The sequence below is a fragment of the Rousettus aegyptiacus genome, unplaced genomic scaffold (genome assembly GCF_014176215.1).
Source record: "Rousettus aegyptiacus isolate mRouAeg1 unplaced genomic scaffold, mRouAeg1.p scaffold_m13_p_12, whole genome shotgun sequence".
Taxonomy (NCBI): domain Eukaryota; kingdom Metazoa; phylum Chordata; class Mammalia; order Chiroptera; family Pteropodidae; genus Rousettus; species Rousettus aegyptiacus.
The window spans coordinates 9768771-9793947 of NW_023416287.1; the positions used below are offsets into that span (position 1 = coordinate 9768771).

General features: G+C 47.2%; 1 protein-coding gene across 6 annotated transcripts in view; it reads right to left on the reverse strand.

The window, feature by feature from the left end:
• The window catches only part of EYA2 (EYA transcriptional coactivator and phosphatase 2), a 207942-nt gene that overhangs the window by 115149 nt on the left and 67616 nt on the right, over positions 1 to 25177 (reverse strand). For all 6 annotated transcript variants that reach the window (XM_016121230.2, XM_016121228.2, XM_016121227.2 and 3 more), the window contains 3 exons: positions 14364 to 14409; positions 12469 to 12611; positions 7275 to 7391 (listed from right to left, as the gene is read on the reverse strand). In XM_016121230.2, coding sequence (XP_015976716.2) covers positions 7275 to 7391; positions 12469 to 12611; positions 14364 to 14409 — 306 coding nt within the window. The remainder of the gene's footprint in view (positions 1 to 7274; positions 7392 to 12468; positions 12612 to 14363; positions 14410 to 25177) is intronic.

A 25177-nucleotide genomic window follows, 5' to 3' on the forward strand; every position in this document is an offset into this window, starting at 1 on the left:
TCCAATACCATCATCTTGGGGTGTAGATGACATACTAAATGACATAACAAAATTGACATGCTCATGTGAAGACTTTAAAATGTGAATTTTATGGGACATAAACATTCAGTCCATAATACCTACTACCACCCTCTCCCCACCCCAACAGTAACCAGATTATGAGTTGGCTTTTAATCATTCCTTAAGAGCTGTGCTGCCCAATATGGTAGCTGCTAAGTTGCATTTACATTTAAGTCATAATTAAAATTAAACGAAATTAAAAATTCAGTTCCTCAGTTGCACGAGGTGCATTTCACCGCTAGACAGCCACATGTGGCTGGCGGCTACCATATCGGACAGCATGGACATAGACTATTCTATCGCCACAGAAAGGTGACGTCTTAGTGAACTTCTGTTTACCAAACTGCCTCCACAGTGACCCTCAGTGTCTCCAGTTGTTTCCACTGGTCATCTCTAGTGGCTTGTGGGATGGGGGTATCCAAATCAAATTTGCTATTTAGCCAGAGGAAAAGGCCATCCCTTTAACCTTTATATGATCTAAATCTAGAAGACTTCAGCTCAAGCAGAAGGCAGCAAGCCTGCCAACACACATGAAAGTGACAAGAAGGTGACCACCAGGGTGGACGTGTTGCACGGTGCAGGAGTGCCGATACGACTGGAAAAACTCACCCACGTCACCATGTGCAGAAGAGTTGCTGATTCACACCAGGAAACTTGACCTCAGTCCAGGAACCCGCAGGATGCCAAGCCTGGCTCCTGTCTTGCTGGACGCAGTGAGACCAGACAGACTTCGCCTGCTCAAAACCAGCTGGGCCGGGACAGCCGAGAAGGAGCAGGGAATTAGCTCGACTTCACCAGGCCACTGGGTTCCAGCTCGGCTCTAACTGCGCCTGCCACTCAAGTCCCACTCAAGTCCACTGGAACACACCCTGATGATAAAATTAGCCAGACGTGGGGACCAAAAGGAGGCGTTCTCTCTAGCTTCCCAAGTCACCACTTGGCGTAATTTTCTCCTTCCATTCCTGGTCTCATGACCTGTGGTTCAGTTAATGACCTGTGGTTCAGTTAAGAACCAGATGGCAAGACAGAGGCATAAAAACCAGCCTTATACATGTTCGTCTGCTTAATAAGGTATTTTAAAGAGAGTGTTTAAATCAGTTGCCAATATTGAACAAAGTATGAGATTTACATTAAAATATAGCTTTGAGGATTACCTTGAAAAATGAAAAAATCTGGCCTTTCTGGGGCCCCATTCTAGTATGGCAGGAACGAGCTGAAGCCGAGCAACACCTGCCCCTCCACTCGGCCAGAGCAGGTTCAATGCCGAGAAGCGCAGAATCATTTATAAAAGAGTAAAAACTTGTTTCTGACTTGAGTGTAAATATTTATTTCCGGTTTTCCATTTGCTTTTTGTTTTGTTTGTTTTTATTGTTCTGACTTTACTTCTGGTGTTCTTTGCCATGCAAAAACAGATCTACAGTTAAACTTGTCAATCTTTTAATTGATGGCTTCTGGATTTCTGGGCCATGGTTGGAAAAGCCTTCTCCACTCCAAGGTTATAAAAATTTTGCTCATTCTCTTTCTAGTACTTTTATGGTTTTAGTTTTGACATTTAAACTGTTGATCCATTTGAATTTTTTTTCCTGATATGCAGTGGATTTTTCCCCCAGATGGATAACCAGTTATTCCAATTCCATTCATTGAATATTCCATTTTTTCCCATTGACTTAAGATAGCATCTACCCCATGTCCTGAATTACGGAAACAAGGGTAAAATGTACAAAGATTGGGGGGACTGCAAAGTAAGTTCTGCAAAGAGAGAGCACGTGGACACATGGAAGTCAGAAGAAAGACAGGGGCACCATGGACAGAACTGTATTGCTGAAAGGCTGGTTGCCTTTACCTATGGTATGTATTTTGCATTTAGCTGCTATATGTGCTGGATAAAAACACAAATGAACAAGTGCAGCACTATTCTCCTTCCGGCTGAGACTGAGTCACAGGGACTGGGTTTACCCTCCTGTAGAAAAACAGTTTAAAAACCAGATTTCCGAGATACTGAGCATCGGACAATGAAAAACAGTGATGCTTGAGGGAGGGGAAATGAATGGTGAGCTACATGACTGCCCCAGTGTGGAGAGTTTCTAGAGAGGGTCACGGGTAGTGCCCAGTGGTGTCTCTGAGTTGAGGAGATGGAGGGGCGTCTAGGGAGGACACGGTGGTGAGGATTAGCCAAGCAGAGCACCAGACCAAAGGGAGCTGCACTGAGAGAGTGCTCTGCAGATCTGTACACATTTCCCTTGAGTGTCTACCTGTGTACTGATTAGCACACACCTGTGAGGAAATTACCCAAGACTGGGAGAGAACCTGCTCAGGAAGAAGGTCCCTGCTCAAATCTACCTGGGAACACTGACTACTGAATTTCATTCATGGAGAGTCACAAGGTGTATCAGTCTGCAAAGGCTCTGAAAAGTCCTGCGGCAAAGACACCTATTTAACTATATGCCACACTCTATTTGATGCATCTGACTGTGACCTTCTCTGACATCTTTAATTTTTCACTGAGCATCTGTGAGCGCTGTTGCTGTGAAACACAGATGATGAAAGTTCAGTGACTTGTCCAAAGTTGCGTGGATTTCACGTGCCAGTGACGGTTCTAGATTTCATGAATCTGACACAAACTTGCCTTGATGGCCTTGGGTCGAGATCACTGGCTTACAAATCCTTTCACTGGACTCTTAATTTTCCTGTACCTCCTGGAGGCACATATCTCCATGCTGCTCCTGAATGGCTCATGTCGGGTTTTGAGCTTCAGTATTAATAATGTTCCCTGGCCTTTGGCAAATACGAAGACATTTCCATTTAAGAGGGCTCCCGCTGTTTTTAAGTCCTCCTAAAATGGGGAGTTTATGCTGATGTGATGACTCAACACTCTCACATTTACACTCCTCTTTTCTTTGACCACAGCTAGTTAAAACTGACAGTTCAGGAAAGAGATGTGAATTTGGGAAGAACACAGACCATCAAACCTGAAATTAGGATGATAATAATAATAATAATAATAATAACAATAATAATAATATATGTAGAGCACTTAGTTTGTACCAGGTGCTAGTTTTAATACCTCACCTATAATAACTCGTTTAATTGTCACAGGTACTATTAGTGTCCCCATTTTACATGGGAAAAACTGACATACTAAGAAGTAACTTGGTCAGTGTCACATGCTGGTACATGGTAGAACTGGGAAGTTAGTCTGATTTCAGAGTTACTGCTTTTAACTACCATGTTACGAAAGGAATAATGGGAATAATAAAAGAACACCCAACCTTTACGGCCTCATCTATGTGCCCAGGAATCATTCCACTTAGACCCCCTGACAGCCCCAGTGTGGTCATCTCTCTTGATGCCAGTTCCACAAGTGAGGAAACTGAGGCACAGAGAACTCGAGCATCTCACACGCGTTGTGCCATGGTGTGTGGGACACAGCCAGGACTGACCATGCCCCAGGTCCAGAGCTCTCAAACTCCAGCAAGTTCTTACAACACACTCTCAAGAGGTTTTTTAATCCCTTCTCTTTTTAATCTTTGTGGTCATTTCTGTAAATAGCAGTGTTTGAGCAGGAGAAGCCAAAAAGAAACAACAACAACAACAAAAATCAAACCCATAAGAAATACATTTCAGCTATAAAAACCCCTGGGTGAACTTGAAAAAAAGAAAACAAGCAATTATGCAAAGGCTGAACTGGTGCTGTGAACTTTTCTCTTTTACGTTTATTGTAGGTTTGGTTGCAAGGCAGCGTTCTCGAAACAGATTCAGATCTCAAACCAGGGCCTTGATGGGCGATGGCTCTGCAGAAGTTTCTGAGACCTGGCATAAGACCTGGGGAGGCGTCTGGCTTGTGCAGTGCTGGTTCCATGACCGTACACAAGCCACTCTGCTGCAGTGCCTTGGTTTATTCAGCCGTAAAATGATGGGGTGGTCCCTGCTCAGGTTCATTCGCATCTACAAAATTAGAATCTAATTCTTAGAAAGGGAAAGACCCATTTCAGCTTCTAAATGTGGACCAAATTCATTCCAAGTCAGTGCTTTCAGGCCTAAAATTCAATCCATCTCAGTCCCCTCTTCATTCCCTTCTTCGCCTGAAACTAACTAAGCTCAACCACCGCCTTCCATTCTGAAATACACACAGAGTTTATTTCTCCTCTGGAGCAACTTGCAAGGAAAAAAAAAAAAAAAGTTAATAGGAAGCACATGGTCACGGTGTGTGAGTGTTCTGTGTGTTTGTGTTTGAAAGAGTAAGGACTATGTCAGGCTTGCAAAATGCCTGGCTGTCTCAAGAGCAGTTTATGGCCATTAGCATTAGACTGAAAGCACTTAATTGGGACAAAGTCCAGCTGCTGCTGCGGCCCTTCTGGCATCCTGGCCATGGGAAGACAAGAAAATAACCTGGATTATTCTCCTGACGGGGCAGGGGGAGGCAGAGCAAGAGATGTTTTCCCACCTGTGAGGGGCTGGCAGGAATTGTGGTGGTGGGGACTGGGGTCTAGACCAGGGTTCACTCATGGAGAATCATCTTCTAGAAGGGTCTACGAGAATTGGAGGGCATGACGGTGTGGCAGTTTTGTCTCTGGGCACTGGAGTGTAACTGCCTGGCTTCAAATGCCACTGCCACAGCCATTTACCACTTTGTGTCTCAGCCTCTCCACCTGTAAGATGAGGATAATGATAAAACCTATGTCATAGGGTTATGGCAGGATTAAGGCACACAGCGTATACGCAGATCTTAGGAGACCTGAAGGAGTCCAGGAAATAGCTCTAGGAGGATTGGCACAGGCTCTGGAATTCTAGAAACCCATGTCCGAATCCCAGCTCTGAACACTTATTGGCTCTGTGACCTTGGGCAAGTCACTTCCCCTCTCTGAGCCTCATTTCATCATGTGTACAGCAGAGCGGATGCTGTCCACCTCCCACAGTTACTGTAAGGACCAGAGAAGAAATAATATTATTCTATATGTCCTGGCCCAGGGAGGCCTCTTGCTTCACTTTTCAATTTCATCTCCCTTATTCACTACCTCCAGATTCGCGAGTCTCGTTTAGAGTCCTTCAACACTTAGAGTCTTTTCCTGCCTCAGGGCCTTTGCTCTGGCTGTTCCTTCTGCCTGGGCTGTCCTGTCTCCAGCTGCTCATCTGGTTGGCTCCTTCTCATCACTCAGGTCTCCCTGAACCTGGGTCACATGAAGCACCACTCCCCTTGCCACTGCCCATCAAATTGCCCTGTTCTTGTCTTTCACAAGCTTTATCAAAATCTGTAGCCATCTGTTTATTTATTCATTGATTCCTGTCCAATGCTCTCCGAAAGGGAACTGTCTTTGCTGACTGCTGTGCCTCCAGTACCTAAAAAAGTTCCAGGCATACAGCTGGTGCTCAATAATACAGAATGAATGAATGAATGAATGAATGGATGCGGAGTCACTTCTACCTAACTTACCTCACTTATTACAGAGCAGGGCAGGGAAGGGGGTATAAGGGGGGGGCAGGTAGGCCGTATTTGCTGTTCAACCCTTATAGCCTTAGAGGCCCTAAGGCAATAAGTTCCATTTCTACTGGTAAAGCTGAAAAAACTGGCTTAAGACTGACCCAAATGTATGTTCAAGTCCAATGTTTTCAGCTATTTTGGGGATTGGTGCCATAGTCCACTTCCCACTTCAGTGGGACTCAGAAGGGCTGGCAGAAGTGACAGAAGTTATAGCGGAGGACGAGGAGGTAGGACAATGCCATAAAAAAGCTCGGGCTTCAGGCGAGGCTGGGGGTTGGGATACTACCAGACCCCCAGGAGACCAGACTCAGTCCGCTTCCCATTGCATTTGCAGATCACGCATTCCTTCTGTGCCTCAGTTTCCCCTCCAAGAAAATAGGAATACTACTAGCACTAACACTCTGGAGTGTCACGAAGGCTGTATAAGATGATTGAGCAACTTCAGGTGGCACGAGGTGAGTGGCTGGTCAATGTGAGCTGATGGTGTCACCAACGAGCTCTGATGCCAACCTTCACGCGGAAGCGACTCCAAGCGCTGGAGGAACACCCACATCCCCTTTCCCTTCCACACCCCTGAGATCATTTGCCGTCCCTTCACAATGTTTTTTCCTAAGAGGCTGCCCTTGACACCCACTTTTATTGTTTCTTTAATTAAACGAGATGAAATGAGAAGTCTTGCAAATAGTTTTTTTTTTTTTTTTTTTTAGAGAAGTACGATCACTCATTAGCCCACCACCTTGATCTTACCCCTTCAGTTTTGTATATCACTTTTCAGATCCTTGGTGCTCACTTTTACTAGCTTCCATGAAAGAAAAAAATACCAGGATGAAGATCCCCCAAATTACTGCCTCTGGCATTCTACTCCATGCGTCAGCCCCAACATGTTCCCAATGGGGCATGTGAGAAGAGAAGGGACCCCTGGGCGGTAAAAGAGTGGAGGTGGGCACAGGAGAATCCAGCAAGCCGGCTTCTTAGAGTGCGTAGGGTGGGAATTACACACTGGAATTTTTTTCCTTTCTAAGGTCACTCTATGGGGGTGCAGAGCCTCAAACCTCCTGCTTGAAATAATAGCTCCTTGAATTGCCTATCCAATATTCGCACCATCCAGCATTTCTCAGAGTCTCCAAGGGACTTCCTGTCCCAGCACACTTAAACTCAAAGCCAACAGCCCCCCAGGCCCTGTGTGATTCAGCCCTGCTCCCTAAGACTCTCTCCTCCTGTATCTCCCTGACTCTGTTCCAGCTCTGCTGGCCTTTGTTCTGTGGCTCAAACACGTTAGGACAGTCCCTCCATATAGTTTTGCACGTACCGTTCCCTCTGCCTGGAATGCTCTTCCCCCAGGTCCACACGCAGCTGGTGTCCCCTCGCCCTTTGGGTCTCTATCCAACCTCATCTCTTCAAAGAGCCTTTCCTGATGATTCTATCTAAAGTTACACATCTCACACCTCTTAATCCCTCCCCCACAACTTCTAATCACTCCCTATCCCAACAATATGTTAATTTGCTTCATTTCACTCAAATCCTCCCAAATTAGCCAGTTTATTTGTTGCCTTGCTTATCATAAATCTCTATGAGGGCAGATCTCATATCTATTCTGCTCACTGCCGTAACTCCACTACTTGAGATAGATTCTGGCACATAGTAGGTGCTCAATAAATTTTCTGATTAAATGAATGAATGACTGGACACCCAACTCAGCCAATGCTTTAGGGAGGGGCCATAGCACCACACTGACCGTGCATCTGGTAGGTGTATGGGCTCTGTCCAGTGGGCGGGGTGCTGAAGCTGGAGCCATAGCTGAGGAATCCACTCTGGCCAGGGGAATGGTTCAGGCTGTCTTCTGTCTTGATGCCTTGGAAGGAGGAAAAAGGAGCACCAGGGACACATGATTAGGATGCTTCCTTATCATCTGCAGAAGAGCTACTGAATCAAGACAGCGTGGTTTTTATTAGCTTCCAAACCAGGAGTTGCAAGCTGGTGGCTTGTGAGTTGAAGTTACCCACAGTCATGTTTTGCTAGACCTGCATATTTTTAGGAAAATCTGAAATGAATTTTCTTTGTTTAAAGATCAGGCGATGTCACCAATAAATTGGACTTATGGTTTCTTTTGAGCAACATGATGGTCTAGCAATAACACACCACACCTGTGTTCTCATGTGACAATAAGCTGACCCTATAGGCTTTCCAGTTTGTTTCCCAGGTCACCATGAATCCCCTACTGTCTGCAAGACATAGGGCTTATTTTAAGGCATTACTTTTTTTTTTTTTTTATTGCATTGTACTTTTTTTCACATTCTAAGACACTAACGAAAGTGAGGCAGGAAAAGGCAGGCCAAGAGGGCCTCGGATTTTGCACACATGGTAGCTTCACGCTTCCTGCCTGGCTCTGAGGGTAGTGAGTTTACAACCACCTAGCCCCTGCAGTAGCACCACGTATGGTGAATTTGGGGTGAAGATATTAAATGAACCATCCTTCCTCTGTGAAAATGATGACACTTCGCCCCAAGACACACTCTGCTCTTCTCATGGGGTTCCTGATCATCCAAAGGCCATGGTTATAAATCTGCCTTTAGTTTCGGCCAAACTCTGACACGTTTCCTCAAAGAACAGGCCCCAATTCCAGGAGCAACCGGCTGGGGAAAGGGCCGCATTGAGGGAGGGGGGCCGACCCATCCTCAGTAGCCCATGCACTGTCTTTTTATCAAAAAATGTAATAGATTTTGCTGATCTTTACTTTATAGTTGCAATAGTATTTTGATACTATTTAAATATGCATTTAAAAAAATATTTCTAGTTCTGGGAATCGCTTTGTAATTATGGTTTCCTTTCTTCTCACCCATTCGCCCTCCAAAATGAAGAGCATGCTTAGCGGGGTAAAAAGGATGGGTTTTGAGGAGCGAGGTCTGCGCTCGTGTCCTGGATGGCTTGCTGCATTCCTTGGTGACCTGGATGGCTGCTCCTCCAAGCCCAGCTTGGGAGTCTCCTCCCTTATGAAATGTGATACTGGTACCTGCTGGCGGGGTTGCCAGGAGATTAAAGGAAAGGGGGAAGAATGGACACCTACGGCTCTGAATGAGGTCATTAGCAACACGCCTCTCCTTCACCCCGTAGAACAGGCACTACTGCGCTCACAATATTAAAGGTAAAAACTGAGGTTCAGAAAGCCAGGCTACTGAATCTGGGTCCCATAACTGGCCAATGACTTTGAAGTTCAAGTTTTTCTTTCCTTCTCTTGATGCCTGCCGATAATGTGTGTGAAAGGATCTTATGCCACAGATGGTGTAAGACTTCAGTAACAATGATGACAGCAACGAGCAGCATTTATATGGCACCTTCTTTTGCTCAGTCTGCTAGGAATGGTTAATGGTTAATGGTGTACTCGGTGCACCTGGAGTCAAATTTAAACTCCTTGGGTGGCCCCAAGGCCCTACATGGGCTCTGCTCGGCCCCCTAACCTCTGCCTTCTCCAGGCTCCCTCGCTCACTCTTCCTGAGCTGTGTGCTGAGACTCTCTTTTGTTTTAGTGGCCGAATGGAATATCACTGCTTATTCAGCCAGGCTCCTGATGGAGGTTGATGAAGTTGATTCTCATTTTCTTACTATCGCAGTCCATGATGGAATGGACATGTTTGTCCCCTCATGTAACGTTAGAGCATTTGTCTAGGGTGGATATGACAAATGGAACTGCTGAGTCAAAGAGCATATAGATTTTTCATTTTAAATAGATACAGACACAACTGCAAAAATATGCTCGTTCATTCATTCCACAAACATGCAAAATAATACTCTACCTCAGGGGTTACAAACTATGGTTCATGGGCCAAATGTGACCTGTTGCTTGTTTTTGTAAATAAAGTTCAGTTGAAACACAGACACATCCATTCATTTATGTATCATCTGTGGCACTTTTGAGTTACATTGGCAGAGCCGAGTAGTTGTGATTGAGCCTGGATGGCCTGCAAAGCCAAAAATATTTACTATCAGACTCTCCACAGAAAAAGTCTGCTGACCCCTATTCTACATAAGGTAATGATAAACAGAGGAAGGAAAAACAGCAAATCCAGGGCTGTGGGTATCTCTGTAAAGAAAGGGAAATGACCTCTCTCTATTTTTTATTTTTTAAGTTGCATGGTCAGTCCAAGTGTAGTCGCAGTGTTACTCTTTATGGTTTTACATATGTCCTTAAATGTTGCATAGTAAATTGAGAAAAAATACTACTCTTAACCTCCTAGCTTCTAGTTTACTCGATTGTGTTATTTCCCTGCAACTATTTAAAAAAGGTAATAATGCTATTTGCCAAGGAGCAATGAGAAAAGTTTCCTATCAAGACTTAACAAGGTTTGTCCAGACAATGAGCAAACTGCTTGCTTGGGCACAGGCATGTGCGAAGGGAAATGGCTTTTCATCTCACCTGTCATCATCCAGTGACAAGGACATTCTGGGTGTGCGTAGTAGCCTGACTGAATATTTCCCTTAGGCCAGGCCCTATGAGCTAAGCCCTTCGTACAGACCAAGGGCTGAAAAATTATGGCCTGTGGGCCAAATCTGGCCCACCGCCTGCCCATGTAGATGAAGTTTTAGTAAAACACAAATACACTCACTAGTTTACGTATCATCTGGCTGCTTTCATGCTTCAAGGACAGAGTCGAGTAGTTGTGACCAAGACTGAGTAGCCCACAAAGCCAAAAATATTTACTATCTGGCCTTTTACAGAACAAGGCAGTTGAAGCAATGCAGACGATCTCATTGAATCCTCAGAACAACTGTGAGGAGGGCAGACTCAGCGTCAGTCATTGTATGAATGAGGAAACTCAGCCGGGCAGGGCCTTAGACGAGCAAGGGGCAGCAGTGGGTGTGAGTCGGATGTGTGCACACTCTTGCCACCTACACTGTGTTGTTAGTTACTCTAAAAGTAACTAAGACCATGACATGACTTTGAATCAAATTAATTTCCACCCGATGCCATGTTTTGTCTGGGAACAGGGCTAGTGTTCTCTTTTATGCTGAAAAAGAATATGGCTTCATTTTTCTTGGCTGTCAGCCAGGCGGGATAACTTACGTGTGATTGTATCACAAGTCTTCTAGCACAGGAGGGACCGAAAGTTAAAAATGATACCCACACCTGTCGGCCAAGGTCTGTCACAGGTAATCCCCTAGGATTTATGGAATGTACACTCTGGCAATGGAGCTTGGTCTGGGGCTCGGACCCCAAGGCCAGGCTGCCAGGGTTTAATTCCACCTCTGCTGCTGACCAGCTGGGTAAGCTTGGATGAGTATTCATTCACCCTCTCTGAGCCCCCACTATTTATCCCTCAAAAGAGGATAATAATGGGACCTTCCGCGTAGGGTTGAGGGGAAATTAAAGGAACCAGTGTAGACACAGCGCTGAGGACTGCGGGTGGCAACAGCTCAGCTATGGTGACTGCCAGTGAGTGCTTGACCTGAGGCCCCACAGGACTTGTCACTGCTACCTCTAGAATTACTCTTCGTTTTCTGTTTGTCACTGCCCTGTCCCTGGCCTCTGCCATCACTTCACTCCAGGTTTTATCAGTCTGCCAACTGGCTTTCCTGTTTCTCCTCTGCTTCCCACCTCCCCACAGTACCACGGTGACCTGAAAAACTCCCGGATTATATTCCGCAGCCCTCTGCTCATACACACGGCAACCAGAGTTCCTATCTCACTCGGAATAAAATCCCCTATCCGTCCTAGGACTCTCAGGCGCTGCCCTCCTCACTTACCTCGCCCCTCACTGAGCCCCAGCCACTGGGCTTCTTGGACTTGCCAAGTCCCTTCTAGACCCCAGGAGTCCCCATGGCGGTCCCCACTGCCTGGATGCTCACCCCCCTGGGCCTGCACGTGGGCATCTCAGTTCCCAGCAGAGCCAGCCCCTCATCTAAAAGGGCTGCGTGGCACTGGCAACTAAATTAAGTCTTTCTCATTCTTTCTTTCTCACAACCTTCTCTTCCCTTATATTGTGCCTGCGTATCACAACATGATGGGCTCTCCTGGGTCTCCAGCTGGCTAACTCCAGATCTTAGAACTTCTTTGCCTCCATAATTGGGTGAGCTAATGCCTACAATCTTTCTCTGTCTGTCTCTGTCTCTGTCTGTCTCTGTCTCTGTCTCCATGCATCCATGCATGCATCCATCCATCCACCCATCCTTTGTCTCTCTATCTCCATCCCATTGGTCTTGTTTCTTTGGAGAGCCCTGACTAATGCAGATAGGGACAAGTGAGCAGTGGACAGTGGACTGAGTCTGACAGTCTCAGTCTGCAGGTCTGTTGTTTTTGCCTCCCCAGCATCTACCTTCCTACTGACACCATCACTGTGTTTTCCTTTGAGAGAAACATCCCTCCCTCACACACACCATATGGTCCATGGTCCTCATCTCTCTCACTCCCACCTCCCTGCCTTGCTCTAAGTATTGTCACATGAGGGTCAATACGGGATTCTGGTGGGACTACTGGGAGAGATGAGTTCTCCTTCCATCGGGAGTGCTGAGCTGAAAGGATGCAAACCTAGAATCAGTAGGGACCATCTTTGCTGCCACATGGGAAGAACCTGTGTGGGAGTAAAACCAACTCAGAGGAAAGCATCAGAACAGGGGGTGAGATGTGTTTTTCTTTACATCATCTAAGCACCTGGATCTAGTTCTTCCTGATGTTAGAGTTCCTAGTATGTGATTCAGTAAATTTCTATTTTCTCTAAGCCAGCTTGGGTTAAGTTTCTTACTCTTACAATAAAAAGATGCCTTGATATAGTCTGCAGAACTTGAACCACATTTAAAGTGCCTGTCCTTCTCTATCTCCGATACAAAATTCGTCTGGCTGCATTTACCATTCTGAATTTAACTGAGGCAACGGAGAAGAAGAAAGATGATGATGTTGGGGACCCCAGGAGGAAACCAAGGGCTTGGTCTGGCACTCACCGTAGGAAGGTATCCCATAGGCTTGTGCCGGAGGTGGGTAAGCTGTGTAGGGAGCAGCCTGCTGGATCCCAGCACTATATTGTGTCTGGCCGTAGGCTGCCATGGCCGTGGGCAGCTGGCTGGGCAGGACACGTGGGCAAGGTCTGCATGGAAAGAGTAGATTAAATCCCCAAGCCCAACCCAGCATCCATTCTACCTTATTTTGGTATCAAGGCCACCATTTTCCTTTAAATATTTACTCTCTCCAGGGCAGAGAACTTTTGTGTTCATCAAAACCATTTCATTTTCCTGGGCAGCAGGAAGATTACATTTCCTGTCTCCTTTGCAGTCAGATTTGGCCACGTGACTGGGTTTTATCCAGTAGAATGTATAAGCCACTCCCAGGTCTGGCTAATAAAACCACCCCCTGTGACCCTTCTGCTCACTCTCCTCTTTCAGCAGCAGCTGTGGAGGGTACAGATTGAGATGGCAGAGCCATAATATGGACACGTCCTGGATCCCTGCATCAGTGTGTGGAGGAGAGCTGCCCTGGAGAGTTCCACCTGATCCACACCAGACTTTATGTGAGGAAAAAACAAACATTGGTGTGTTAAGCCACTGAGGGCAGGGTTTATAGATTACTGAAGCACAGCCTATCCCAGCCTGATCATCTACTTTAATTTAGACACCTTCTCAGTTGACTGCAGCTTTGATAGGGCTATCAATCGAGATGCCCTGCTCTTAGCCAGGAAGTGGGCACATGATGCAAGATCATCACACTTTCCGTAAGGTGTCTGGAAACACATCCAGTGAGCCAGGACTTAGCAGAGAACCTTATCTGAAAATGTCCCCAATTTACACTTGTCCTTAGAAACAGCAAGTGGAAATCAAAGATGGTCAACTCCTGTTTCCCTTCAAAAAATCCTATTTGGATTAAATGGGGTCTAAAATGAAAAACCAGAGAAAGGAGGGGAAACTTTCTAGTCCTGAGGTCATAAAACAAGTTAGAAAGATTAAAAAGACCTCAGCTGCTACTAACAACCCCCAAAACATCTTCTCGAGGGAAAGGAAGGCTGAAGCCTTAGCAACAGCTTCTCCAGTGTCATCAAGGGAGGAACATGGCCAGATATGGCAGTGCTGATCACTGGGCCAGGCCAAACCCAGGGCTTCTCCTGTTATGGGGTGCAGACTGGAGGCTCCCCCAGGCCGGGCCCCTAAGGGCCATGGGTAAGCTGCACTGAGCTCCCACTGCCCCTGTGCCCACCTGCCAGCTGTGCTGGGGTCTGATTCGCTAGTCTGTCTCCCCTACTGGATCGAACGCTCTCTGAGGGCAGAGACCACTGAGTCTCCAGGGCTCGGTGCTGAGGAGTGCCGGGTGAACGTTAAAGCAGGACGAAGGGATGAATGGGGAGGGGAAGAGGGAGAAGGATAGGGAGGGAGGAAGGTAGGGGGGAGAGGTAGAGAGAGAAGACAAAGAAAGAGGGAAGGAGAGAGAGAAATAAAAAAAAGAGAAAAGGAGGGAGAGGAAAGGAAAAAGCTAGAAAGAGAGGGAGAGACAGAGAAGAAGGGGGGGAGGGAGGAACGGAGAAAGAGTCTATGCATAGGAAAGGAGAGAAGGAAAGGAAGAAAAACTGAAAAAAAGAACAAAGAGAAGAAACACAAAAACCGCAGCCGACACTCTCAAACTGTTCCAGGCACCCTTCTCAGTGCTTTTCACACGTCTCAGCTCATTCCGTGGGGCAGGCATCATGCTTGTCCCCTTTTCCCAGATGTGGAGACAGAGGCCCAGGGAGGTAGAGTTGTTTGCTCAAGGTAGCTCAGCCAGTAAGTGCTGGCCCTGTGATTCCTCTCCAGACACCTGTCATCCAAGAAAGACGAGGGGAGAGGGCATGAGAAAACGAGGCAAGGGTACTCACCTCGCCAAGAACTGGGACACACGCGGAAGGGCCGATGTGGAGATGCCTGGAGGGGGAAACACAAATTTGAAGGGCTTTAGCTGTCAGAGTGATGGTCCACAAAAGCTGTGACTTCAGATACCGGCTTAAGCGGGAAGAAATTTAGAGATCTGCTGCCAGGGACTTTCTCAACCACAAACGCTTATCTGAGGCACAGCACCTTAGCACTCTCCTTGAAAACTCTTTCTGGGTGAACTTTGTCTCCAGGTACTAGTTGAAGGACTACAGAGAAAGACTCTAGAGCATCTCGAAACATCAGAGTGGAATCCATCCCCCCTCTCCTCCCCCCCCCCCCCCACACACTGTATACACAGAGAAACCAAGGCCAAAGGGACAGAGAGAAATGTGCTCGAGCCGGGTCACGGGACTAGACAGCAGCACAACGAGGACCTGAACTTGGTTTCTCGACTCCCAAGCTGGCGCTGTTTCCACTCCTGGGTGGAACACCACGCCCTTCCCCGCCTCGAAAGCAACCCTGAGAACCCCAGAATGGCAGATGATGGCTGGTCTGGATTATCCAACATCCATTTCCTTTCTTCTCATGACACCATTTTGATGCCTCCCTAGTTTCAGTCCATGGGGTTCAGGTGGGGCTGGCCCCAGAGCCTGGGGCAAGGCACATCTTGGATCGTCTCCTAGGCTCCAGCTAGAATGTGGAGCAGAGAGTGGGAAGGGACCTGAGGCCCTGGTTCAACTATCCCTGGGCACACAGCATCCAACCATCGAGGGGAGATGATAATGCAGGAGATGACAAAAAGGTGACAGAATTATGTGGGGAGAGATGTTTGCGAGAGGGTAATTTTACAAATGGGCAGTTTACTGCTATGTCATCTTTCGCAGTACAACTCAATGTCCTCATTGTGGAGCCTGGAAAATACTAGATAACATGTCTATTGATTGTACCACTTGCCAATCCACACTCCTTGGAATGTAGAGCAGTGGCTGGGGTGTCCTTGTGTCTCCTGAGAAATGTTCCAGGTCCCCAGAGCTCTGAGCCTCTCTCAGCCCCTGAGCTGGAGGCTCAGAAGACCAACTTGTAATTTCAACTCTACCACCCAGTAGAAATGAGCATCTTTGGACAGGTTGCCTAGAGCCTCTGGGCCTCAGAGTTCCCTCTTGTAAAACTGGGGAAAATATTTATCTCACAAGGATGGGTGAGGAGTAAATGAGAAGATGATGGTGATATCAGTGATTTACCCGGTGCTAATTATGTGCCAAGCTCTCTTCTAAACACGTTACCTGGCTTAATTACTTTCATCCACACAATCACCCCATGAAGAGGGTTCTAGTCAGGTCCTTCTGTTACGGATGAAGAACTGGAAGCACAGGGGGTTTAAGTAACTCACTCAAGGCCATGCAGATCAGAAACGGTGGATCTGTGATCTGGCCCCAGGTGCTCTGGCCCCAGGGTTCGTCTTTGCAACCAGAACACTGCGGCTCATGATGACAATCATCATCAGAGCAACTCGCATCCACACAGAAGTGCACCATGTGCCAGGCCCTGAGTTCACTGCTTATCTGCACGATCTCATTCAGTCCTCACAACCACCGCACAAGGCACGCAACGGTATTCTCCCCGCTGGGCAGATGAAGACGCTGGGGAAGGCTGAGTGTCTTGTTCAAGCCACACAGCCTGTGGGCACAGGACCTGGCAGCTGAACCCAAGGGTTATTTGAGGGCCAAGTCCATTCTCTTAATCACCTCTCTGGCTGAGTCAATTTCGTTTGAGTCTCAAACCACTGGGATGAGGGTGGGAGTCCTAAAGTCCACTTAGAGAACTACAACTAGGATTCAAAAGTAAAATAGAATAGACAACAGCAGCATGTATCGCATATGCGAGGAGGAATTGTGCAAAAATTTTGTTCCAGTTATAGAAGTCAGAATGTGTTGTGTGTGTGTGTGTGTGTGTGTGTGTGTGCGCGCGCGCGTGCGCTGAATGGTACTGTAAAAACATTTACTATGTGTTGGATTGAAAGAAAGTTGGAACGGCCGTGGTCTAACGCCAAAGGTAGCCCCTAGTGCATAGTAGGTGCTCACACAACTAATTTCCCTACTGGGGGTTTGCCGCCCCAGGCAGGGCCTCACGCAACCCCGTCTTCATCCTCCCCCAGGACTAGAGAATGAACTGTCTCATTCTGAAGCAGCCACGATCTCATTATTGGTAAAAGCCAGTGACTTGAGTGTGTTTGGTACATAAGTTACTGAATTAAACATTTTGAATATGTTTTCTTTAATAAATATGTAAATATTCATAAAAATCTAAATCTACGGAAACATTCCTATGGGCTGGGATTAACTTGGCATTCTATAAATTCGAAGAGAGCGTCTTCCTGACAACCGCCCCTCCACGATTTGCATGCTCGCCCCGCTCCACCTCTGCTCCTCTGAATTGCTGAGCTTTGCCATCCCCACAGGGGCAGGTCTCAATCTCCTGCCATGTCAACCTGTCCTCCTTTCCTTCCCACCCCCAGCAACCCGGCCACCGAGACTGTGCAAATGAGAACTGGGCAATTAGGGAGTGCAAAGAGATTTTCCTTCCGCAGACTGTGTGATTTTGGAAAAGCGTGAACTTTCATCTCATTTATTTATTTTTTATGGTTGTCCTTGTTCTAAAAACTGGGTATCACATTTATCTTTTTCATGATGGCCCAGTTGGAAATTGAGAATCCAAAAAACGAGTGGATTATATATGGAATGATCTTCTTCATCCCTCCCTTCTTCCTGTTTACCTAGATAAGGGTGGTGTAGACAGCACTGAGAATCCTGCTGGTATGTGACATCGTAGGGCTCTCAAGCTCTTTCCTTTCTTTGGGGCCTGAGGTGGGACTGTGTCAAGGATGAACATGGATGTGGAGCCAGGATTCCCAGGAGCGAAGAGCCTCTTCGCCTCTTTGTCTGGTGCTCTTGCTGTGGTCCAGGGGTGTCAGTTCTCGGAGGTTACGAGGACCAGGGGGCCACCTACACCTACAGTCCATCTACATACCAGGAAGTGGGCTTGTGGGCAATGCCGGCCTCGATGTGAAAGGTGGAGGAGTGGGCGTCACTGTTTGACAACCTCGGTGTTGCCCAGGGTGTCTTTCAGTGATGCCCCAGCTGCCCACTTCGCCTCTTTTGGATGCCACTGGATTTGAGAGCTTTCTCCAGATGGTAGTTGGAGCCAGATATATTCAGGGAGACACATGAGCCTCGCCAGCAAACTTCCCATGCAGCTCGGGAAAGGTCTTGCCCAGAGCCTTGGCAATGCCACTAAATGCAGGCATGATGCTCTGGAAAGCTGCATGGCCATTGTGCCACAGCTCGTCAGCAAGGAAAGAGAATATGAACAGTGGCCATGAGTCCCTCCATGATGCCAAAGTGTTACAGACCCCGGCAGTGGGTGTGGGGTGTCGAATATGCTGTCAATCTCAGTCTGCTGTCAGTCATACTGCTCGGGGTCACCCCATTCCTGTTCTTGACCTCGTTCGTCAGTGTCATTTAACTTGCCAAGACGAACGAGGCTGAGGTCAGTGAAGAAGTCATTAATAGGGACTCACATCCACGGTGTCAGTGACCTGACTCAACACAGACAAATCTATTTACTCCAAGGCTCGCTATGTGTCTCTGGGGATGAGGCTGGCACATAAAATGCGGCAGGTAGTTCTCAAGTGGGGAGGGGGAAAGCGCCTCCTCTGCTTATTTCTCCATTTAAAACTCTAAGCCTCCTCTTCCTCCTCAGCCTCCTATGGGTGGAGGGAGAAGGATTAGTTCAATGGATGGCCAGAGCCTCTGGGATGAACTCACTCATTCGCTCATTGCCTATCATGTGCTGGGCATGTGCTAGAAACTGGGTTACACTAGGTGAGCAAAAGTAGTTAGGGTCCCTGCCCTCGTGGACTCTCCCGTTTAGGGAAGATGGATGGCAAACATATAATGACGTAGATAAGTACTTAGTTATAATTATAACGAGGTGCAAGGAAGAAACAGAACAGTGTCGAGCAGCACACCTGGAACCTTCACGAGCACAGGACCGGCCTGGGGACCTCGTTAAGCGGCAGACTCCAAGTCTGCAGGTCGGGGAAGCTCCTAGGTGCTGCTGGCGGGGCAGGACCGGAAACCACGCTTTGAGTAACGAGAGTTTAGACCAGAGGCTAGTAACAAACTGCAAATTACTAAAAAGTATCACAATTCTGGGTTCATAAAACTAAATCTCTGTTCCTGAAGTCACAAACTCAAATGCACATCAGGTCCAAGAAGGTAATACAAATGGGCAAAGACCAAATTTTAGTAAGAGGAAACTAAAGCTGGAGTCTGTATGTGTAAGTGCACACTCGTGTGTGAGTGTGTGTGTTTGTGATTCTGTGAAGCAACTTGCCCTGGGACACACTCACTTTGTTGATTCATTCAGACATTCAACAAATGTTTATTATGCGCCTGCTGTGTGGGCTAGATCTATAACCCAAATCTCATAGTTTTTTTACTTAATATTTCTCCCAAAGAAAGCATGAGGGCAGACGGGTCAGACCCAAATTCAAATCCTGACTCTGCCGCACTAGAACTGTGCGACCTTACGTCCATCGCTTCCTCACTCTTCGCCTCATTTTCCACATCCGCAAAATGGGGCAGCATCTCATACCTGCGGGGCTGCTGCAAGGGTTACAGAGGTAGCTACCTGCCAAATGGTAACTGCTTAACACACAGGAGCTATTATTAGCTTTCCATTCTCCTGGGGCCCTTGCTTAAGCCACTTAAATCCAGGAGCCCAATTTGAGTGTTCACACTTTTTTTTTTTTTTTTTTTTAACCTCTCACTGGGAGGATTAAGAAGCTAATAATTCTGAAAGCAGCAACTGCTATTATGTTGTCTAACTGGACCCCGGGGGCCGCTTCTAACTGATCCTCATGAGATGAGACAATTTCTAGTGAGGTATCTGGAGGGAGGTTTTTGCTATGGAAGGTGCATGTCTATAAACTGGATCAGCTCATCTCTCTCACGTGGGTGGTGCAAATTGCTCCCAGACCAGGGACAGCGACAGCAGGAAGGAGCACTGTATTAGGAATCCGGAAGTGGGCACTCTGATTGACTCTCATTAAGTGACTGTGTGACAGCAAATGAGTCATTTGTCCATCGTGGGCATGTTCCTGAGGACTGAAAAGAATGCAGCCAGTATTTCCCGGAGTGTGAGGACTTGAGGGGGTATGTAAATATATACTCTTTTATTTAAATCATCACAAATCTAATGTAATGCATATTAGAATCATAACGAGACTATCAAAGTAACCTTTTATTTCTGGAACCGATTTTGTCATACTTTTAAAATGAATTTACTGAAAGGGAGTTGTTTTAAAGGAAAATGAGGAAGCAAGTGACAGTATAGGTGGTATGAACAGACGGCAGAAAGTGGCCTGAGCATGTGTGACATTTGTGAGACATTGCCCCAGGGGGAAAGTCCTTTATCCGTGGAGGGCATTGGATAGTAATAGTCAGTGCCCTTTTCATAAAGAGGGGATTAGTGATCTCCTTAACACTATACCAATTCTGTCCCATGCAGGCAGAGGTTGTTAGAGGTGCCAAGTCCCCCAAGGAAGCCCGTGAGAAAGGCTTAGAGGTGGGAAAGTAAAGGTGATCCATGGCTCCTAGGTGAGGACCCTGGCAAGGCTCCTGGCAGCTCAGCCTGCCGGCCCCAAGCTGGAACCAGTGAGAATGAAACTCAAAATTAGACCTTGTCAGGCTCAGGGCAGAGCTGGTGCAGGAAATCTGAGAGCAGATGACAGCCCGGCTTGTTCCACAGGGCCATGGTTTCACCCTTCTGAGGAAACACTTAATGAGATTATAGCCTTGGCTTTTGCATAATGTATCTGTATTTTAAAAGAAAAAAAATTCTCTATTCAGCTTTGCTTTCTTAGTTCTATAACTTCCTCACCCCCTTCCAGAAGATAGGATATAATTCAAACTCAATTTTCCCTTGAATAGTGATGAACAATAACTAATATTTCTCTAGTGGTTCCTACAAGTCAGGCACTAACTATGCTAAAGGACTGCGTAGGTCTTATCTCTTTTATTCCCTGTAACAACCCAATGAGTAAGTTATTTTCTGTACTTTACAGATCTGGAATATGGGGCAGGATGAAGTAAAGGAAACTTTACAAAGGATTCAAAGCCAATACCAACCCAAAGTTATTTGTGATTCCTCAAGACCACTCTGTATTCATCTACCCACCCATCTATCAACCTATCCATTCTCCTGCCCATCCATCCACCTATCTATCCATTCATCCATCCATCTCCCATCCATCCACCTACCTGTCCATTCATCCATCCATCTCCCATCCATCCATCCATCCACCCACCCACTCACCCATCCACCCACCCATCTTCCACTCATTTTCCCATCCATCCTCCTCCTAGCCATCCATTAGCCCATCCCATCCATTCTCCCACCCATAAATAATTTTTAAGAATCTACTATGAACTAGGCACTGAGCTGTGTGCTAATTAGGAACAAAAATTTAAATTGACATATAGGAATAAAAAAATTGTCTTTGTCCTGGAAGAATTCAGTGTCTACAGTAACAGTTCTCAATGTTGGGTGCCCAATACACTCATCTGGAGAGTTAAAAAAAAATCCCCATTGCCTGGGTCACACTTCTGGCCAGTTAGACTCTCTGGGGTGACACATTAGCATTAAAGATTTTTTTTTTTAACTTCCCAGAAGATTTCAATGTGTAGCCAGCTCTGAAATCTGTTCTAGGAGTGTGGTCCCTGGACCAGCGGCATCAGCATACCTGGGACTTTAAGAAATGTAAATTATTGGGGCCCCAGGTCAGACCTTTACAGCATCAAAAATGCTGGTGGTAGGGCTCTACCCTCTGTGTACCAGTGAAACTTCCAAGGTAGATTTGATGAACAAGATAATTTGAGACCCACCGAGCTAGCACCTTGCTACTCAGAGTGGCTGGTGGATCAGAAGTCTCGGCATCACTTCGGAACTTCTTAGAAATGCAAATTCTCAGCCTGGATCAGAACCTACAATTTAACAAGGTCCCCAGGTGATTCTATGCTTATTAAAGGGGGAGAGACACACAGCTAACTTCTGATGAGTTTTCTAAGCATCGAGTACTCTGTAAAGCCTTTGACATCACCACGCGCAAGCCTTTCTAACCAGTGGCCCACATGCAGGTCACTCTGTCACATTCCTGCTTTGTTTTTCACAGAAATTACCCCCATCCGAAATCCCTATTTGTTTAAAAATTCAATACCTTGTCCTTCCCCTACAACATAAACTCTACAAGAGGGGACTTCGTCCATCTTGGTCACCATTATATTCCCAGCTCCTACACCAGGGCCTGGCCCACAGCAGGCATTTGAGGACAATTTACTGACAAACGCATGCAGTGAACATATCGTCATTATCCAGGCAGGAGACTGAGGCTCAGAGATGGGTGGGAATTTGCCCAGGTTCACACGATGAGCTGAGGACAGGGCAGGGATAGACACATCCCCGGGCTGAGCCCATCTGCCTCATACACGACAGGCACATCAAACGATTTGTTGACTACGTGACTGGAGAAATGAAGGAATGAAAAGAGAAACTACCAACTCTCTCTGTGGAAAGGTTTGGGAGGTTTCACAAGAAGGCAGAGGCGACGCCAGGTAAGGGGGAGTCTGTAAGGCAGAAAGGAAGGGGAAGGGGACCACCTCTCGGCATCTTCCCTTGAAACGCACACTTGTTCAGATAGCAGCTCGCATGACAATCCCTGCCCCCGCAGCACTGCTTGTAAAAGCAAAAAATTTAGGAATAACCCCAGCGATCATCTGCAGGGGAGTGCCTAAGTGCACTGGGACAGGTCACTCTTTGGTATACTGTGAAGATTTTTTTTTTCTTTAGAGGTAGATCATTACTTAATGTATCTTGAGTGGACAAAGCAAATTCTAGAAAATATATATAGTATGATAACTTTGTGTTTCCAATTTTTTTCCAGCAAAACAATATTTCTACAGTAAATATAGCTATAAAAACATAGAGAAATTATATAAATATACATTTATACACATGCAATCGCATAGAGAAAGGCCTTAAATCACATGCACCAAAATATGATAACAGTGGTTACCTCTGGGGACGGGAGGAAGACTTAAGACTGGGTGTGGCAAGGGGGAGTTCCGCCCAACCGTTCAAGTTTTTACAAGGATCATCGTGTATCTGTGTGTTACCTGCTGACTGGAAATTGATGTGTCTTTGAAAAAGAAAAGTGGACAGGAAGGGCTGCCCGGCGGAGGGTGCGGCTGGGAGGCGTGGGAGTGCACGGGCTTCCACAGGGGCGTGAGCATCCAAACAGTGGGTCCTGCGGTCTCCCGGTCTCGCGGAGTCCTGTGACTTCTGCATCCATTCATTCGACAAGCACTTCTAAGCACCTACTAAGTGTCATACTTCGTTCTCAGCAGAGGGGATACAGAGGCAACTAAAGTGGGCAGGGTCTGCCCTCCCAGAACTCACATTCTAGGGGAGAGAGACTGGGAACGAGAAACAAACGGCTTCTCATGGAAAGGAAGAATATGAAGAAAACAAAACAGGACATGGAGCAGCGTGGCTGAATTCTGTCCCCTCAAAACTGGCCCAGAGTCGGACCTGTTCTCCCCACTTCATTGCTGACACTCCACCCAAGCCACTGCCTCCGTTCACTGGGTTATTGTGATGCCTTCCTCTCTGGTCTCTGGGCTCCTATTCTGTCCCCACTCCCTGCCCGTTCTCACATGCAGCCTGTCAATATATAAGTCAATAAGTCAGATCAGCCCTCGTCTGCTCCAAACCCTCTTGTGGCTCCCACCTCACTCAGGGCAGAAGCCAAAGTCCTTCCAACGGCTCGCAGAGGCCCGCACGCTCTGTGCCTGCTCATCTCTCTGACCTCATCTCCCCCATCGCTCCGCTGCTCACTGGTCCTCAGCCACACAGGCCTCCTTCCTGCTCCCCAAGTGCTCTGGGAGCACTCTGCCTCCGGGCCTTTGTGCTTGCTGCTCCCTCTGCTCATCAGGCTCGTCTTCCATATCACCATGGAGTGCCCTCCTCATTTCCTTCAGACTTTACTCAGGTGTTATCTTCCCAGGGGCATCTTTCCCAGCCACCCTCATGAAAACTGCAGCCCATATCCCTGCACTTCCTAACCTTCCCTGATTTTTTTTCGTGGCATCACCATTCAACGTGCAACACATTTTGCCGATTTATTATTATTGTCAGCCTCCTGCTCTGTACCGTAGGAGAACAGGGGTTTTGTGTTGTCTTCCTAGTACTGAGAAGCATGCTGGACATCTAGCTGAAAAATGTCTGTTGAATGAATGAGAAAATGAACAGCTACTTTCGATGAGAAAGTTCTCTCTGATGACAACTGCGGGATGAGGGGATCGTCCTGCAGGGAGCGGGGAGACTGGTCCAGGCGGGGGGCGCAGCAAGTGCAAAGGCTCTGGGGGCAGAATCATGCTTGTGAGTTACAGCAAAGGAAACAGGCCCAGGGCTAGGCCCAGTGAACAGAGGGGATGGGAGGTGAGATGAGTGACAGGCTGGCGGGGACAGACAAGTAGAGCCTGATGACCGGGGGTAAGGAATGTAGATCTTATTCTACACTTTCGTAAACATTAAATCCTCTCCAAGTTTAACTCATTTCATTCTCACATCAACTCTTTGAGGCTGGTGGGAAACTCATTCTCATTTAACAGATGAGGCAAATGAACGCCAAAGAGGTTAGGCCACCGGCCCAGGGTCCCCCCACTGGCAAGAGGCAGAGCCGGAACACTCGTGTTGCTGGGGGGCTTCGGGGGTCCCTGTGCCTGCGCAGGCCCCCTGAGTGTAGGCCCTGTGGCTCGTGCCTCCCTGAGGTCCTCCTCTATGACAGAAGGAAGGGCCCAAAGGAAGGAGACGAGGGGGCCAGGCAGGAAGAGCAGCTGGTCTAGCACTTGAGGCCACGGGTAGGGTGGAATGTTCCCCCAGAGTCCCAGTGCTCACTCCTCCCATGTCAAGAGAAAGAAAAGTGTGTGTGTGTGTGTGTGTGTGTGTGTGTGTATGTGTGTAACCTGATCCCTCTGGCCCTGCCTGCTTGGAACTTGGGAGCCACCTCTCTCTGCCCCATCACTGCCACTCCAAAAGCCTTTGCCTTGGCAGGCAGCTCCTTCCAGGGTGGTGGAAAGGGTACCAACAGCCCCAAGTCACAACGAGAAGAGAGATGGTGTGTCTGCGGGTGCCACTACTGTGGGGGGTGGACATCTGGGGTCTGGAGACTCAAAAGCTTGGGAGAACGCGATCACTGAGTTTAGAAGTGGGGACTCCGGAGCCAGAGTGCCTGAGTTTTATTCCTGGCCCTGCCACTAGTTGTGCGACTTTAAGCTAGTTACTTAACTACCCCATCCCTCAATTTCCACACCTATAAAATGGGCTCATAGCCTAACGGGAGTGTCACAATTACATGAAAAACAGTACAATGCACTTTGGAGTCAGACTACCCAGGTTCAAATTTTAGCTGTCATTGTACTGTGCCATCTCAGTCAAGCTACTTAACCGCTCTGTGCCTCAGCTTCCTCATCTGTAAAATGAAGTTAATTATAGTATCCCTTCTTAGAGTTGTGGGGATCGATCGAGTTAATACATTAATGCCTGACACACTGCAAATGTCAAGTGTTTGCTCTAATGGTGATGGAAGAGGAGGAGAACTAATCCAGATTTGCATTGTCCTGAACAGTACCTGGCACAAAGTATGTGCTCATAAAAATTCAAGACAAAAGGCAGGGAGGGGCTCATCTAAGGCACAGCT